The 15,256-nt window shown below is 40.6% G+C and overlaps 1 protein-coding gene across 1 annotated transcript; it reads right to left on the reverse strand.

Annotated features, from left to right (window-relative positions):
• Positions 1 to 4,444: 4,444 nt before the first annotated feature.
• On the reverse strand, positions 4,445 to 14,771 carry CD28 (CD28 molecule). Its single transcript, XM_057372885.1, has 4 exons — positions 14,576 to 14,771; positions 7,869 to 8,222; positions 7,499 to 7,617; positions 4,445 to 4,704 (listed from the first exon to the last, which is right to left on the reverse strand). The coding sequence occupies exons 1-4, from the start codon at positions 14,628 to 14,630 to the stop codon at positions 4,564 to 4,566; spliced, it is 669 nt and encodes a 222-aa protein (XP_057228868.1). The 5' UTR covers positions 14,631 to 14,771; the 3' UTR covers positions 4,445 to 4,563.
• Positions 14,772 to 15,256: the final 485 nt, after the last annotated feature.

Consider the following 15,256-nt stretch of genomic DNA (forward strand, 5'->3'; position numbering starts at 1 on the left):
CCCCCACCATTAATTTGAGACCATTCAACTTTTTGTTTCTTTGCAAATGGGTTTATATGAAATTGGCAGCCTCCTAATACTTTGTCAGCCAAATTGGCCACATCGTACTATCTGCATGCCCTTGGGGCTGGAATAGTAACASACTGTAATGTGATGCTCTAACAAAAGCACCTAATTGTGAAGTACAATCCTTTTGCTTCAAGATAAGCAGCTAGTTTCCCTCTCACAGCCACTTAAAGACACTGACTTTGGCTACAAATTACTGCCTGGTGCCGGTTTTCAGGCTTTCCCAGTCTTTRCTAGACCTTAACAAAGCTGATCCTCTTCTCATCACCATAACCTGTTTTCTGGTTAGTATGAGTGACTAACAAAATTATGCCTTGGCCTGTGATTCATCTTGCGTAACGCATTTTCCAGTCACACAGCAAAAGCCTTGCTGCAAGTGGAAAGATTTGATCTTTAGCTCTGAAGCCTTCGCCTGTGTGCTAAAACTCAAGCTTTTTGTACCATGTTTTTATTAGTCAAACATACCATCAGCAGCCAGAGTTGCTTCTGCTGTCTGAGCATGTCTTGCATGTAAAATGAACTTGGCAATAGCCAAGAGCTTGCTATGCACAGGAAATGAAATGTACAGAAGTTAATGCACTGTGGAAAGCATGTGGTGTGTGGGATCCCCACGTGGCTGTTCGGCACAACTGAAAATCTGAAGATGATGGGAAAAATTAAAGGGATGAAAGACCCCCAAAATCCTTCAAACAGAAAACATGTACCTATCCAATCACCACATGGCTTCAATCTCCTATGGTAACTCCTTATCCCAAGCTGAGAAAGAACGTGGCATACAAGACATTCTTTGTGAAGCAAATAACTAGTCAGGAAGGGGCCCATGTGGAAGGCTGCACAATGGTGTTAAAGATTAACAAATAGGATGGATTCTTGAACTGCCGAGTCTGGAATAGAAATGAAAGGAAAAAGATGATGCAGAAAGAAGGAAGATATGATATCGTTTGGCGGAGATGCAGAGTTCACGTTTAAAGCTACAAAAAAAAATAGGAAGTATTTTGAAAAAAAAAAAAAGTTATACAGAAGAAGATTATTGGAATTTGCAATATTYAAACTAGAAGGAATGTCCAAGACTTTTGGTTTTAGTAAGTCTGACCACCCCAACAGCGAAGGCTCAAGACACTGCAGAGATAACATAGGCTACCTCCTCAGCATTTGTCTCCTAGAGCTTTGGTTCCTAGAAGCAAAGAAAAGCCAGGCTGTTGTGTTGTGCTGGAGACATGCAGAGCAGGAATCAGGGGACATGCARGGGGCTGGAGCTGCACAACCCTTGGTTGACCCCTTGCAATAKACGTTGATTGCTGTTCAGATGTGATGACTGCAGATCAGATGTTCATTTGACACTGAGACCCAACAGTGGGGGAATGGAGGATGAAAAATTAAATCACTCTTTGGCAGGATTATATTTGCATTTGAATTAAAACCTGTGTGTAAGGCAGAAAACCCAATTGAGCTACCTCTGCTCTCCATGAGGGACAGTTTCTMAGGTCAGAGCTATAGCAGCAGGACATCATCCCCTAATTGCATATAGACTCCAAAGGCAGGGCCAGGGAGGGACAGGGCTGTTCTGGCATGTTTTGCATTGCCTAAAACCAAATGGAATAAATTAGGATTGCTGTTTGTCGAATATGCTAATTCACATATGCAAGCCAGAGAAGGCTTAACTGGCTTGCTTCTCTGCAAACACTTTATTTTAGTCCTTTACTGTGGTGGATAAAAGGAATTTACTGGTATTTCATCTCTAACAGTCTGTAGTTCATGTCCCTACAGAGCTTTAACATATCAGCAACGTCCATTTTAACACAGTGCTGGGGCTTCTTGTGTCCTGATTCTCCTCACTTTTTTTCATTTTATGTTTAGGATATTTCCCTCTTCCTTTTTGGTCATTCAAATGAATACTTGTTGCAGATGTTTCAGGACTTTCTTTCCAGTATTGTGTCCTGGGAGCTATCAGTATGTTTTAAATATGGAAAGTACAAAAGTGGTAGGGGAAGTAAAGCAAATTATATCAATATTTGCTTTAGAAAGTAACACTTTCTTCTGACTAGCCTCAGGCCTAATACATTCATTCAAGATTTAATTTACTGTATCTAGTTAATAATTTTAAAAGGAGATTGCAAAAAGTATAATAAAACTCTAGGGAATATAGATGTAATGAAATAGATGCATCTATACCTAAATATGTATATATACAGTTTATGCAAAGAACATTTTCTTTTTGTGGGTTTGATACCCATTTGTCATCTCCCCTTATACTTGCACTAGAAGGTAGGATTTTCCACAGCACAATGTGATCATATATTGTGACATTACACAAGGACACCACTGGAGCTTGGTGAGACAGTGCCACACCCTAACAGAGATCTGTGCTCAGCCTGCTGCTCTCTGCTGGGAGTGTCTGGATGCCCCAGCACAGGATCATTTATAGCTCCCCTCCAAGTGAGGAGGGAGGTGGCAAGGCATGAGCATTGCCCCAGTCAGTGGCAGCAAGGAGRGCCAGGCTGGGACCATGGAGCTAGTGCCACATGTCCTGCCTGGCTCCCTCTACTCTGCTCTGTGCACATGTCCCTTGCTGCTTCAGATGTAATGCAAAAGTGCAGTGACAGGCTTTTCAGGAAAAGAGAGTAAAAATTTCATGTAGAAAAACGTCRGCCTTGGTGTGTTTGTGCATGTGGTGAGGGGAAAGGAGAAGAAAGAAGTAGGACTTGGTTTTGAAGTTCTTCAGTTCAATCATAATGTTTTGAGTTTGCTTAACTAAACCAGACCCAGGCTCTCAGGGCCTGCTGTTGCATTTCCATGCTGTTCACTATTGCCATCAGGGCTCTGCTGTGCTTGGCTGGGGACAGGGGACACCTCATCAGTGCTCAGAGGTGGCACAGCACCCTCCAGGAACATGGTTCATGGTGACATMAGTCTCAGAATGGAAGGTTTGGGGCCCAGTCAGCAAACTCAAATAAAACTTCCAATTTGGAAGTGCCAAAGTTGTTTTCTTGTCTTAAGACATCAAAACAKATTGTTGCCAAGCTCCCACATCTCTACTTTTGTCCTGTCCCCTCAAAGAGGGAAAGAATATCCTTATYCCAGTTTGAAGGAAATTAGATGTCGTACAATCCACATTTTATTTCAAGGTGGAAATGTGTTTTTTTTCTTTCTTTTAATTGTTTATTTAGTAGTCTCTATAAAACAAACCTTGTCTCCTCAGTATGAAAAGAAATTTTATGCCATGACAACCCCAATTAAAATTCAGGATGTCCTTTTATTGTAAACATACCAGACGGAAAGAATGAATCAGGTTTTGCTAAAGATTTTGTCCTACTCTGTTATGGAGCAGTCCTGAAAACATCTTAAGAAAGAAAGTAACTTCCAGATAACACTAAGTTCTTCAAAGCACCCAGAGCAGATCCTGCAGATGACTGAGCACTTGCAGGTTCAACTCACTATGCTGGAAATGAGGAATCCTCTCACACCCCAAAATTTGCACACTTGTGGGAAAAAAATTCAAGTGATCTTTAGTTGCTCTTAAGTCACCCTAGATTTTTGAAAGAGCTCTGGTATGAYCTCTGTGCCAGAAGATGTGTATGAATTTTCAGGAGGACTCAGGAGAGTATCTTCTGGATAGAWACAAAATTCAAACATAAAGGTAAAAATCTTTTCAAAATCTGATCTCTCTGTCTTCTAATGCTTCATATATGACTTTGCATYCCCTTGAAGCAGAAGGCGAACAAAACAGAAATTGGGGGTGTTCATGACAAAGACAGATCTTTCTTCCTATCCGGCTTGATTTTGTCTTCAGGCTGATTGCTTTCTCAATCTGTGGAGTTGCTTGGCCATGACTCCAGATGGCCTTAGGAACTTTTACAAAGTGTCCAGTCTGAGGACTCACATGTTGAAGGTTTACTAGTTTTCTATCACCTTGATTTGTCCTGGCAGATTATTTGTTCTATAGTTTAATACTTGGATGCCTTCTGACTGATCTTTTCCTCTTTGTTTTAAGCATGTGTTTTGAACTTGAAACTCTGTCCTGGTCTTGTAGAGGAAAAAAGATTACTTTTTATATTTTGCCAGGTTTAACAGCAACAATTTTWGGATTACACATACAGGGAAGCAAATAAAGGATTAAATTTAAGGCAGTAGTTGTTGGAAAAGACCAGACATTCTGCTTCTGAGTAAAACCACAAGTGTTAGGAAGAGACCCATATCTGAAGTCTGATGCCATTTTTCCATCTTACCTGCTGACAACCCTCAACACAAGATGGGCCTCATTTTCAGCCATCATAGAGAAAAATTCTTCCTTTACTTCCCCCCCTATGCCCCCCCTTTTTATATTTGTTTGTTGGTCTGGATTTTCTTTTCATATAACAAAGTTTAGGTAACACTATGGTGTAAGTGTCCGTGATCAATAGCAACAAACACAATGAGAAAATGAGAGGCTGTCTTTCCACGCCCAAGAGCAACTGACCTCTAGAAGCACACAGGGCTCCTGGTGGGTCGCTGGTGATATCAGGGCTGCCATGACCGATATGCGGTGTAATCTCGAGTTGGTGCATAGGGCGGGTAACCCTTGTTCTTCTGGTACGGTGCGTGCCGGGGAGTCATGTTCATGTAGTCGCTCTGATGGTAGATATTCTTTTTGGATTTTTGCTGTGGGAGAAGGGTGAAGAGAACTGTGAAAACCCCCATGTTGGCTGCTGACAGTTCTGGCCCTACGTCCTTGTTCAGGGAAGTAAGCATATTCATAAGGCAGCTTCAGGTTTAAATATATTTACAAAAGAAGTAGAACACATGTTCTCTTCGAATAATCTATGGAATTTGCCCAACCTGAAAGTAAGTCTCCATCTTATCTRGTGAGAGATTTACAGTGTTAGCTCTTCAGGTAAAGGAATGCTACACACCAAGGATACAAACTGATGCCTCTCACCATCATCATGCCTCTCTCATCTGTGGAATGATTCAGCAGAAACAATAGAGTCTGAGCTGTGAAGGCTGTYCTCATTTATCAGGAGGAAAAGAAAAATTAGCTTACCTCAAACAGAATAAGAGCAGGAAAAATCAGCCCGAACTATGTGTATAATCGTTTTCCTACCATTTACAGCAGTAAGACACAATGCATATGTTGTTCTGAACCTTCGTTCAAGGGATGAAAAAAATAGAGCTGATGTTAATCTTTTATGTCTTCCTATCTGGGTCTCAAAAATCTTATTTCCACTGCTGAATTCCTGCTTATAGTGCCTCTGTGAGACAAGGGAAGCATCGGCTCTTTCAAGAATAAAAGTAGCAGAAGACAGGTGAAATAATTTGCCTAAAATCACGGACAAAATTTGTGGCTATAGCAACATTTCAGCCTCTGACTGCTGCACACTGTGCACAAGGTCGGTKTTTTTTACATAGCTTAAGGCTTTATTGATCAGGGTAAGTAAAGTGCTTCCATGCTTTTTCCTTCACACTGATCTTATCTTCTTTTGTAATCTCCTTTTACCGAAATTTCCTTCCCATGTACAGAAATAGTTGCATATGCTGCAGTATACATGCATATGATGCAGTGGAATTSGAGGAGGTTTGCATTAGAAAATCTGATGGTTGAATTATGTTGTATGTGCAGAGTGGACCAGTTACTATGGAATATTTTAAGCTTTTTAATATTAATTTTATATATATGCCAAGTGTTGAATGTAAGTTGCATACTGCTTAAGCCACATAATGCAGTCAGTGCATGTAAAGCATTAGATACAAAAGCTTTGTCTTTGTGTGTTCATCTCCATAATACAGGATTTCTAATTCACCTAAGARGTACTTTTGTATGGGAGAAAGACATTTTGCTAGCATGAGTGAATGTTGGGCTGTTACAGGATCAAAGACTGCTACTTTTGCAATGGAAAGCAGTTTTCCTTCAGGGAAGGCAGAAGTGTATGAAAAAAGACAAATCTTTAGCTGCTTTCAGGAACTGATCAGGCTTGTCTCAGACATTACTTAATGTCTGTTGAGTATCACAATTAGGACCTTTTATTTTACAATTCACAATGTCCTCTAGGCAGCTGTATTTACATTCAACAACTCTCTAAATACATCCACAATGAAAATACATATTATCTGAAGAATACTGCAAGCAGTAATAACAACAGGTAAAAACTGATGCAGCAAACAACATACATAACATACATGGCAATGCAGCCTTGTCACTCTTGCTGGGGRCAGACATGTTAGTAGCAAAGTGTGTAGCCATTAGGTAGCAAATGAATATAGTGCAGAGAAAATGGTTCAGATTGTAAATGATGGATTTGAGATGCTATAGCATCTCATCTGTGGCACAGCCACAGTAGCACAGCACTGTAACACCAGCAGCGTTTTGCTGGAATCCTCTCAGCTCTCCTCAGTCAGCCTCTACAATAGGGCATAAAGAAGAACCACTTAACCTGACTTTGTAGTTTCCTACGGCAGTGCCCTCTGATATTTTCCATTAAAAATAGCCAAAGATTGAAAAAGTGTTCTTTTGTGAAACACTTAGCAAATCTCAAGCTTCAGCTAGCAATGACAGTGGCTTTCTGTACACATGCAATATTTAACCTGGCAGGGACTCTGGACTCTTTATACAGGCTACCTCATAATTGTTGTGGAAAATCACTATTTAACAAAAAAGATAGAGGGGAAAGTGAGAGTGCAAGGAAATGAGTTCTCTATGTTCAAGTATTTCTTACATGGAATAAGTAGTGTAAATTGGCTCTGGAGATCACAGTCTTAAGATGTTTCAAGGAAAATCTTCTGCTGCCCCTGCATCATGCATCTCTTTTTTCACTTCAGCAGGAGAACTGTGTGTGACTTGGGCCAGTCAATTCTCCAGAGAAATTAGAAAGCAAAAATAATGACCCACAAGGCTGTCTCAGCTTTCTTAGTGTTGTTGTACAGACAAGTGACTACTGAAATCCGGGAGCTTCAATTCCCTTGCAGTCAAGCTGCCAGAAATAGTGCTTGTTTAAGAGGTATAAAGAGGCTTGCTGGATAGGTATAAGACACCAGTGCAGATGGTCCTGGGTCAGCTGAGGGCTTTCTATAGATTGTTTTATTGTAGGTGAGCTCCTATCAGAATAGTCTCAAACAATTTTGYCAGAAATGCGTGTAGTTCTAGATTTCCCCAGCAGGTTCAACTGGCAGAGGCAGAGACAGTGTCCCAGTGTTGCTGGTGTGCAGGGCACTGCCAGCACTGTGGCATCACTGTTTGCTTTAGGACTCTACTGCAGAGACCCAACTGCCCACCTGGAAAGCATCTGGAGTTTCAGCTCTTTTGGGGTACACCAYGGGTGTGCATACATAGCTAGGATGAACATTGTCATCCTGTACTGAAGGGGTGTCAGTGASTTAGTGGTGAATACAGCAAGCATAGCCTGAGAAATGAACTAGGGACAAAGACCATATAGCGCAAAGGAAAGTACTAGTTTCTTACCCAGTAATTAATAAAAACTGCAGTTATTAGCATACTGTAGAGTGCAAAAATTCCAATCACTGTTGCCAGAATCCACAAAGGAATTGCAGACTGAGGTTCTTGTGTTTGGGTAGGTATCTCTTTAAGAAAAGAGCAAAGAAAACTTTAAGTACATGAAAGCAAAATCACCAATGTCTGCTTATTTACTTCTTGTTCCAATGTGACATTTGTATTAATCATCATTTTAAGATCTCTTCTTCAGGAATTCTGAAGCAGGCATGTCATTTTACTGGGCAATCCTTTCTTTTTTTAAGGAAACAAACTGCCTCCAGCCATTATGTAGGGAGTGTGTATAGGGAGGATACTGGGCTACAGAGATTTCTCAGCTTACCTTTCACATGAATGACAGTCCCATTGCTCTTCTCACTGTAGACGTATGGGGGTGGATACATGACCTCAATTTTGCAGAAGTAGATGTCAGTTTGGTTGGCATTCATGTTCCAAAGACTGAAGATGACTTTGTTTTTATGACGATCCCCCTGGCAGTTGAATTCTTTGCTTGAATTGCTGCTAATTTTGGTTGTGTTCCATGAAATAAAGCAAACTTCAACTGAACTGTCTGTTCCTTTGTGTAGTGAAGCTCGAAATTCCTTCCCTGTCCCATTGTATGTGTAGTTGCAAACTAGAGTTGCAGTTTGGTTAAYTACAGTGAGCAAAGGATGCTGAGCCACTAAAATCTTGTTTTCTRGAAGGGAGGGAGAAAGTGAGAAAAGGTCTTGTTTATAAAATACAGTATRAGACTTCAGAACCACACATCCTCCCATGCAACTCTTATCCATGTCTCCTCTCCCCTGATGACACTCCCTACCAGGAAGTAAAAAACCACCCATTTACAGAAACAGTTTCTCACAGGAGAATCCACCTGTATATAAATAATTACATAGTTACTAGGGGAAACTATGAGATGAAGAGTGTTTTTCTTCAGAATCAGAACACTAGTACAGACAGTGGCCCATGATGAAGATCATCACGGCTCAGAAGCCTAGCCTGCATCTGTCTCCATGTGTCTATACATAAGGCCATCTAAGTCTATCCTTTACTTAGCAAGCAGTTTCCCAGGGAACATTATGAAGTGAAAATACTATGAATTGACCCTGCAGTCAGATAAGAGAATATTATTTATAGATTTGCTTTTTAATTCAAGGAATCCTGAAGAGTTTGCAGGTGGATTTGCTGTACCATTTTAAAAGTTTGGACCTTGGGCAACGAACACTAAAAATATAAACTCCTATCATTGTAATGTAAAATAAGTAATTTCTCTAGCTAGCAGCTGTAGTAGATTCTTAATCTCCCAAAGGACACAGGAGCTGACTAATTTGACATTGCATTGGCACTTAGCACTTGAATGGCCTGCAAAAAAGCATGTCACATGAATGTATAATTGAATTTGAATTGACCAGACTGATTCATAAACAGGAAATGTTTTCTGACATGTAGACCTCTGTGCTACCATCTGCCAAACAATGAAACACTGCAAGATCTATGCAGAAAGGCGGTTTCTCCCAAGAAAAGTTGTCCTGTACAAATGAGGCCCTACTTTTCAAATTATGACCCCTAAGTAAGAGGAAGGGAGTTTTGGCTTTTAAGCTAGAGACCTGCCAAAGTTTTTGTATAACTGCTTAAGTCTGTATGCAAGCTCAGCTCATATGAGGTCTGGATAGTCTTTTGCAGATCCCTGGGAATCACTGTGGCTAGAATCACTGTTAGAATGATCATTTTTTCCTCTTGTCCTGAAAATGTGGTGCAAACCTAGATTTTTTCTACTTAATCCATGTGGCAAGACTTCAAAAAGGCCAGTATGRGAAATGAAGTGGGAAGGAGGCCAGATCCAGAATGCCCAGAAAATTGTGTCTAATGATATTTAGGATAAAATGACATTTAGTGTATTCACACCTGCACAAGATTATGTACCCCGGCCTCTTGAGTAGGATACTCCTTTGGCATGAATGTGGTCCAGGGAGTAAACACAAAGACATGCGTGAGATGGCCAGGACTAGTGGTAGGGTGTAGGCAGTAAAAACAACCTGTGTCTAGCAGATTTTCCAGTTACAAGCAGAGCCCATGAAAATGCTCAAGTTGTTAATTTTCTCATTGAAARTCTCATTTACCAGCCCTGGCTTCAAGCAAGGGGAGATGTGAGGCTCTACTTCCTCATCTTTAGCAAAGAAAGATTGTAGTCCATCCTCCTTGTGTCCCTCTGTTCAGCATTGTTTGGGGGGGTGTGGAGGGTGGAGGAGACCTCATAACAGCTCTGAAATCCCATGTTTGCAGGGACCCAAACACTGTGAACCTTTGGATGAAGGATGAGCATTTCCAGGCTTTTCAGCAGAAAGAGACAAGGATCTTGGAATCCTAGCACAGAGTGGCAAAGAACAGAGAAGGCAAGTCTTTAGTTGAGGTGGTGCCTGTGGTGAATTTTCATCGAAAGGAAGACATTTCAGCAAAACAATTCAGTTTCATCAAATCAGCATTTTCTGACAAAAGTTCTTGCATAGGCTTATAAGGCATTTTATTAAGGGGTGGGGTTTGGATTCCACCCCTTTAGACAATGTATTTGATCATATTTTTGTTGGCCAGATCTTTGACCTAAATGGCAATTTGCAARTCTGCAGTTTGACAATTTAGCACAGTAGAATTTTACACATCTCACTTGAGACAGTTATTCTACTGATTTGCAGTGTTTGTGCACCACTAAACCTTGGTTGTCACAGACTGAATACACCTTCAGGGGACACCTTTTCTGTCTCAGAATCGACACCAAAATCGGGTCCCAGGACACAGAGAAGCCTGACACTTCAGAAAGGTGCTTGCCTCTTTCATTGCAAGTACTCACAGAAAACTAATKGTTATTTATTCCTCAGCATGATCACATTTTCACTGTGGCCAGGGGGAAAGTCAAAGAACACTGAAAATCTCATCCTGGAGGACTACCTTCAGATGTTACTTGGAGTCTTYTGCAGATCCTTACCTCCATCTCTTTAGCTGTCATCAGCTAACTTGTATTTCTGATATTTAGACCTGAGCTTCAYGCCTTGAGCTCCACTATTAAACTGCAGCTCTGGACTATTTATCTCCCTGCCATGATACTGTGCTAATTTGCAACGAGTCTCTTTTGATACACCCACCTAAAATGAGAAATTCCTTCAATGCACTTTCACCTCTTGATTTATAGTCCAATCTGTTTGCCTTGTCTTGCAGGCTGGGCTTGATAATCCAGCTCCAAGCTGCTGATGCTGGGATGCAGACAGGCTGAGCAATAGGAAAAAGCTCATTTGTGGATCATTAAATGAAGACAGCTCCTACATGATTTAAGCTAAGCACCGAAATCCATTCTCACAAAGTGRTTCTACTAGTTCAAATCTAAATTTAAGGAGATATTTTTGTTTTCATTTATCAGAACTAATTAGCACCACATTAATTGGTTGGGCTGCAATGCCAACAGGGGTAAGGCAAGCTTATCCCTCTGGCATGCTAGACAAGCCCTGCTGTCATCCTGCTCCTCTGGACTTRGGGGGTTTTTCTGAACTTAAGAAAGTCAGTCAAGCTAAAATGTGTATTAGTTTCATGGGGAAGACAGAGCAATGCCAAACATCCCTCACTTCACTTGTGATCTGAATGGGATTTGACTACATTCTTAGTAGGATCTAGACCATTCTGAGCAAACATGGACTGAGGCTGCTTTTGCCTTCACAGAGCCAGGTTTTTCTCATAAGTGTCACTTTGGGTTTGTTAAATGGTGAAACTCTGAAACATTTAGTAGGTGCTTTCATTCCCCTAAATAGTGTTATGATTTCCACTTCAGGGCTGTATTCAGTCATGTTGTGTAGTAATAAATATCTGTGTCTTGGCCTTAGTCAGCCRGGAAAATAGCAGTTATGAAAAATCATTGTTTATGGTTTCAAAAASCTGTGACATTTAAAAATGTAAAATCATTTCAGTCAGTCTGCACAGACTGCAAGCCTTCTTAGGATCTTAGGATCTATATGCAACGGTGTGYAACATCTCTAAATGATTGTTAAGCTTTTTTATGGCTTATTTGTAGTGCTGGACATTTCTTATAATCACATGTGAGGGGGTTTTGCATCRTGAAACAAAATGCCATTCATCTATAATATCTGTAAAATACTGACTCTCTGATCATTGAACCCTGATGTAAGCAAAAACTCATTGAAATGTTTTATTTTTTCTATTCCCCAAGAAAGTGAAATAGAGTTGACAAAGTATGGAAAAATAACTATTTTGAAGTGGGTTGTTTTTTGTTTTTTTTTTCTCCAGAACTTTCCATGAATCATCACCAGCTATTGGAAAAAAATATTCTGCTAAAAATATTTAGTACTCTTCTTTTTTAATGCCAGTTGCTTCAAGAAGCTATCTTCCTGAGTGAGGTATCTAAGATAAAATAGGATTTCTGTAAGCACAGGAAAGAAATGTCTCACCTAATTCCCTGGGGGGATAGGGAAAAACCTGAAAGGAATTTGCTTAACCCACAGGCAGAAGGGCACACAGGTATGTTATAAACAAAGCTATTTTGTTTTCGCTGCTGCTGGTCTGTTGTTCAATTACGTTTACTCTTCTTTCCTAGGTACAAGGGTACAAGGGTACTTTTACTTTAGTTTGAGCTAAAGCTCAAACTGTGTATCTAATTGATAATAAATAATAATAAATATATAATATATATAATTATAAATTTATTGTAAATATAATATAAATATTATAATATAAATATAAATGTAATAGAAATTTATTATAAATAATAAAGATAAAAATATAATAAATAATAACTCAGCTGTGTATCTAATGTGCAGCTGGGGGGATCCTCTCCTTCTGGTCCTTACCTCACAGACCTGCTTTCTGCTAAACTTTCCTGTTTTGCTGTGAGTACTGCAGGCAGCCTAGCACTTCAGAAAGCCAGGTGACACTCTTGCTTTAATCAAACCCAGTGTGAGCACAGGAGTTTTTCTTGGCAGTTTGTGATTTATTTTTTCAAAACAAAAATTAGTTGATGTCATCCTCATCTCAGCTAACCTTGCCTCATCCATTTTCTGTATTCTGGTGATCTCAATGGGTTAGAGGTTGATTTTAAACCCCAGAGACCATAAGCCAGAAGGTTATGTGGGTAGTAAAAAGATGAGGTCAGTTGTGGTATACTGCAGTGRTAACCTGCTTATGTTACTTATTTCACAAAATATCAGACACTTGATCTAGCTGCCTCTCTGACAGACCTCAGCAAGGTAATTATTTAGCCAACAAAAAGGGGAGGAGGACAAACATTGTAAATGTTAGTGTTTCTGAAAAAGGGAAATGACTAAACAAATATTTTAAATCCCTTTCTATGATTTAAACTCAACCTGCAGCAGTCACTGGTACAGTCTAACAACAGCAGAACAGGACAAATTCTGTTSTTTTGCCCAAACTAAAATACTTGAGGCTTATAATTCACTTCATGAGGAAGTCCTGCAGTGTTTTGACCTGCCTTCATGTTTTCCATGTACTAAGGATCAATCATCTTGAAAACGAAGAGTGAAGAAAATAGATGGGGAAAGGATAGGAGCCCTGAGAAGCAAATGACCTCATGTGCTTCTCTTTAAGCAGTTGAACAATCTTGGYGAGTCTATTGGAGAAACACAAGTTCTTCGTGCAAAGCAAGTGTATWTATGTCTATAAAGCCATGGCATAATGCTTACATCTGAGAACCACACACTGTATTTATTTTGCTGTAATTCAAAAGCACCACTTRAAAGCTGTTCACACCTCATGGAAATGTGTTTAGAACCGTTAACCTAGTGCTGATACTTATCCCCTCCYGGAATAAGTGTCTTCTTTGATAATCCAGGAGCCTGCTGTGGAAATAATTATGATATGGCAAACACAGAATTATAAATATGGGAAAAGACAAGGAAGAAAAAAACCAATGATCTCTTAAAGAAATGTAGATCAGTGTCGAGTAAATTACAATGCTTTCACTGAGGAAAAGTATGGAAAAACAAGGCAGAAATAAGGAAAAATAGACTCAATTGCATCTCTCATACTAGAAAAGGCAACCTGTTAAAAATGTTCTCTATGTTAAAAGTTTTATGCTGGAAACCAGATTTTCATTCCTATCTGTAACTTCCCTGTAAAATACAAAATACCAGTATTTGGAGAAGATGTAATAACAACAGTTCACAGCCAGCAGTTTAAAAAATAGTCTGTCTCAAGATTATCCTAGCAAAAGCTAGCATCCCTTGCCTTGCTTTGCATTTTAATGTACCCATTGGAAAGACATATTAGCTTTGAACACACGAACACTGCATCAGCAAGACACCACCAAGATAAATACCCTCAGCCACAACAACTGAAGAGTCCAGAAGATTCACTGARACTCACTATTTCAAAATCACAAAAATATTTTTTTCTCCCCTGAAGGTCTTCAAAAAGAAGCTAGATGTCTAGTATCAGTAAACCACTAAAAAATGCAAAAATCAGAAACTTGGCAAGTCCCATCTTCCCATTTTCAAGCTCAGTAAGTAACTCTGCCTTTGACCCTTATATTTGCTGGTCCTGTGAGGATGCCAGTGCACTCAGTTCTGAAGAGTGCATCACATCAGGCGAGGCCATGGGGGATCCTGAAGCTTTAGAGACAGACTTGGGAGTGTGGAAAACCTGCTCCAAGAGAAGCACTGGCACCAGGACTGCTGAGACCTGCTGCCCCCACAAAAAGCCATTTGTGCGCAGAACTCGTAAAGCCCGGGGGTAGGTCAAATGAAAAACCCTCTACCTATGCATGCAATTTCCGATTGGATCTAGAGAGAAGGCAAATTAAAAGAAAGCTCTTGGGTCTCATATTGGAGGGATACTTGGGGCAGGAGAAAAATTAGCCTCTTGGTCATAGGAAGTTGATCCATTTGCAGACTTAGAGCATGCTGTCTCTCCCCTTTCATCCAAATGCAGAGCAACTTGTCCAAACTTAATTCAAAGCGATACCAGACCTTCCACCCTTTAATGATCAAAAAGAGGAAAAATAGGAGAAAAGATTGAAACATGGGTGGTTTTTGTTACCTGTTTCATCAGCAGTGGGGATGAAGMAGAGCACCACGAGGATCCCCAGAAGCATGGTGCTAATGGTGGGCACACTGCCTTGTCCCCACCCCCTGCAGGCACTGCCACGTCTCCCAGGGCCCCACAGCACCAGCCTTCCTTCCCTGTGGGGCCAGGCTGCACCCTCAGGTGCTCACACAACTTCTCTCCTCCTCCCTCTGCAGATACACTACCAAGTGAAACCACTGTAATGGCAATGCTTGAACAGGAAGTCAAATTGTTTGATGATTAGTCTTAGGAAGTTGCCTCTGCRAAGCTCAGTAATGCTTAAAAGGTGCTGGAAGCCTACATTTCAAGAGAGGAACTGTCAGCCCTCTATTGCAAGATGTGGTTATGTTTGGCTGCAAGGCTGCTCCTGTCAGGGAGGAATGGCCTTCCCTAGGGACTCGGTGCTCTGTATTTACCAAGGGTACATACACATGTACACTAGTTCCATCATCATGGTAGAAGCCAACACCAGTTTCCAAGCTTCTGATGGCCAGACCTGGCCCCACGGGARGTTGTGTGCTCAAGAGCCTTCATCTTTCCTCACTTGGAAGAGCAGAAATCTTCCTCTCTTGGCCTGCCATCTTGCTTCTGCCTGCTTTCCCAGCCTCTGGGAACCCTGACTTATTTTGGCAGTAGCTTGTTCATACTCACTTT

The sequence above is a fragment of the Malurus melanocephalus genome, unplaced genomic scaffold (genome assembly GCF_030028575.1).
Source record: "Malurus melanocephalus ecotype Western Australia unplaced genomic scaffold, MMel_1.1 scaffold_180, whole genome shotgun sequence".
NCBI classification, from domain to species: domain Eukaryota; kingdom Metazoa; phylum Chordata; class Aves; order Passeriformes; family Maluridae; genus Malurus; species Malurus melanocephalus.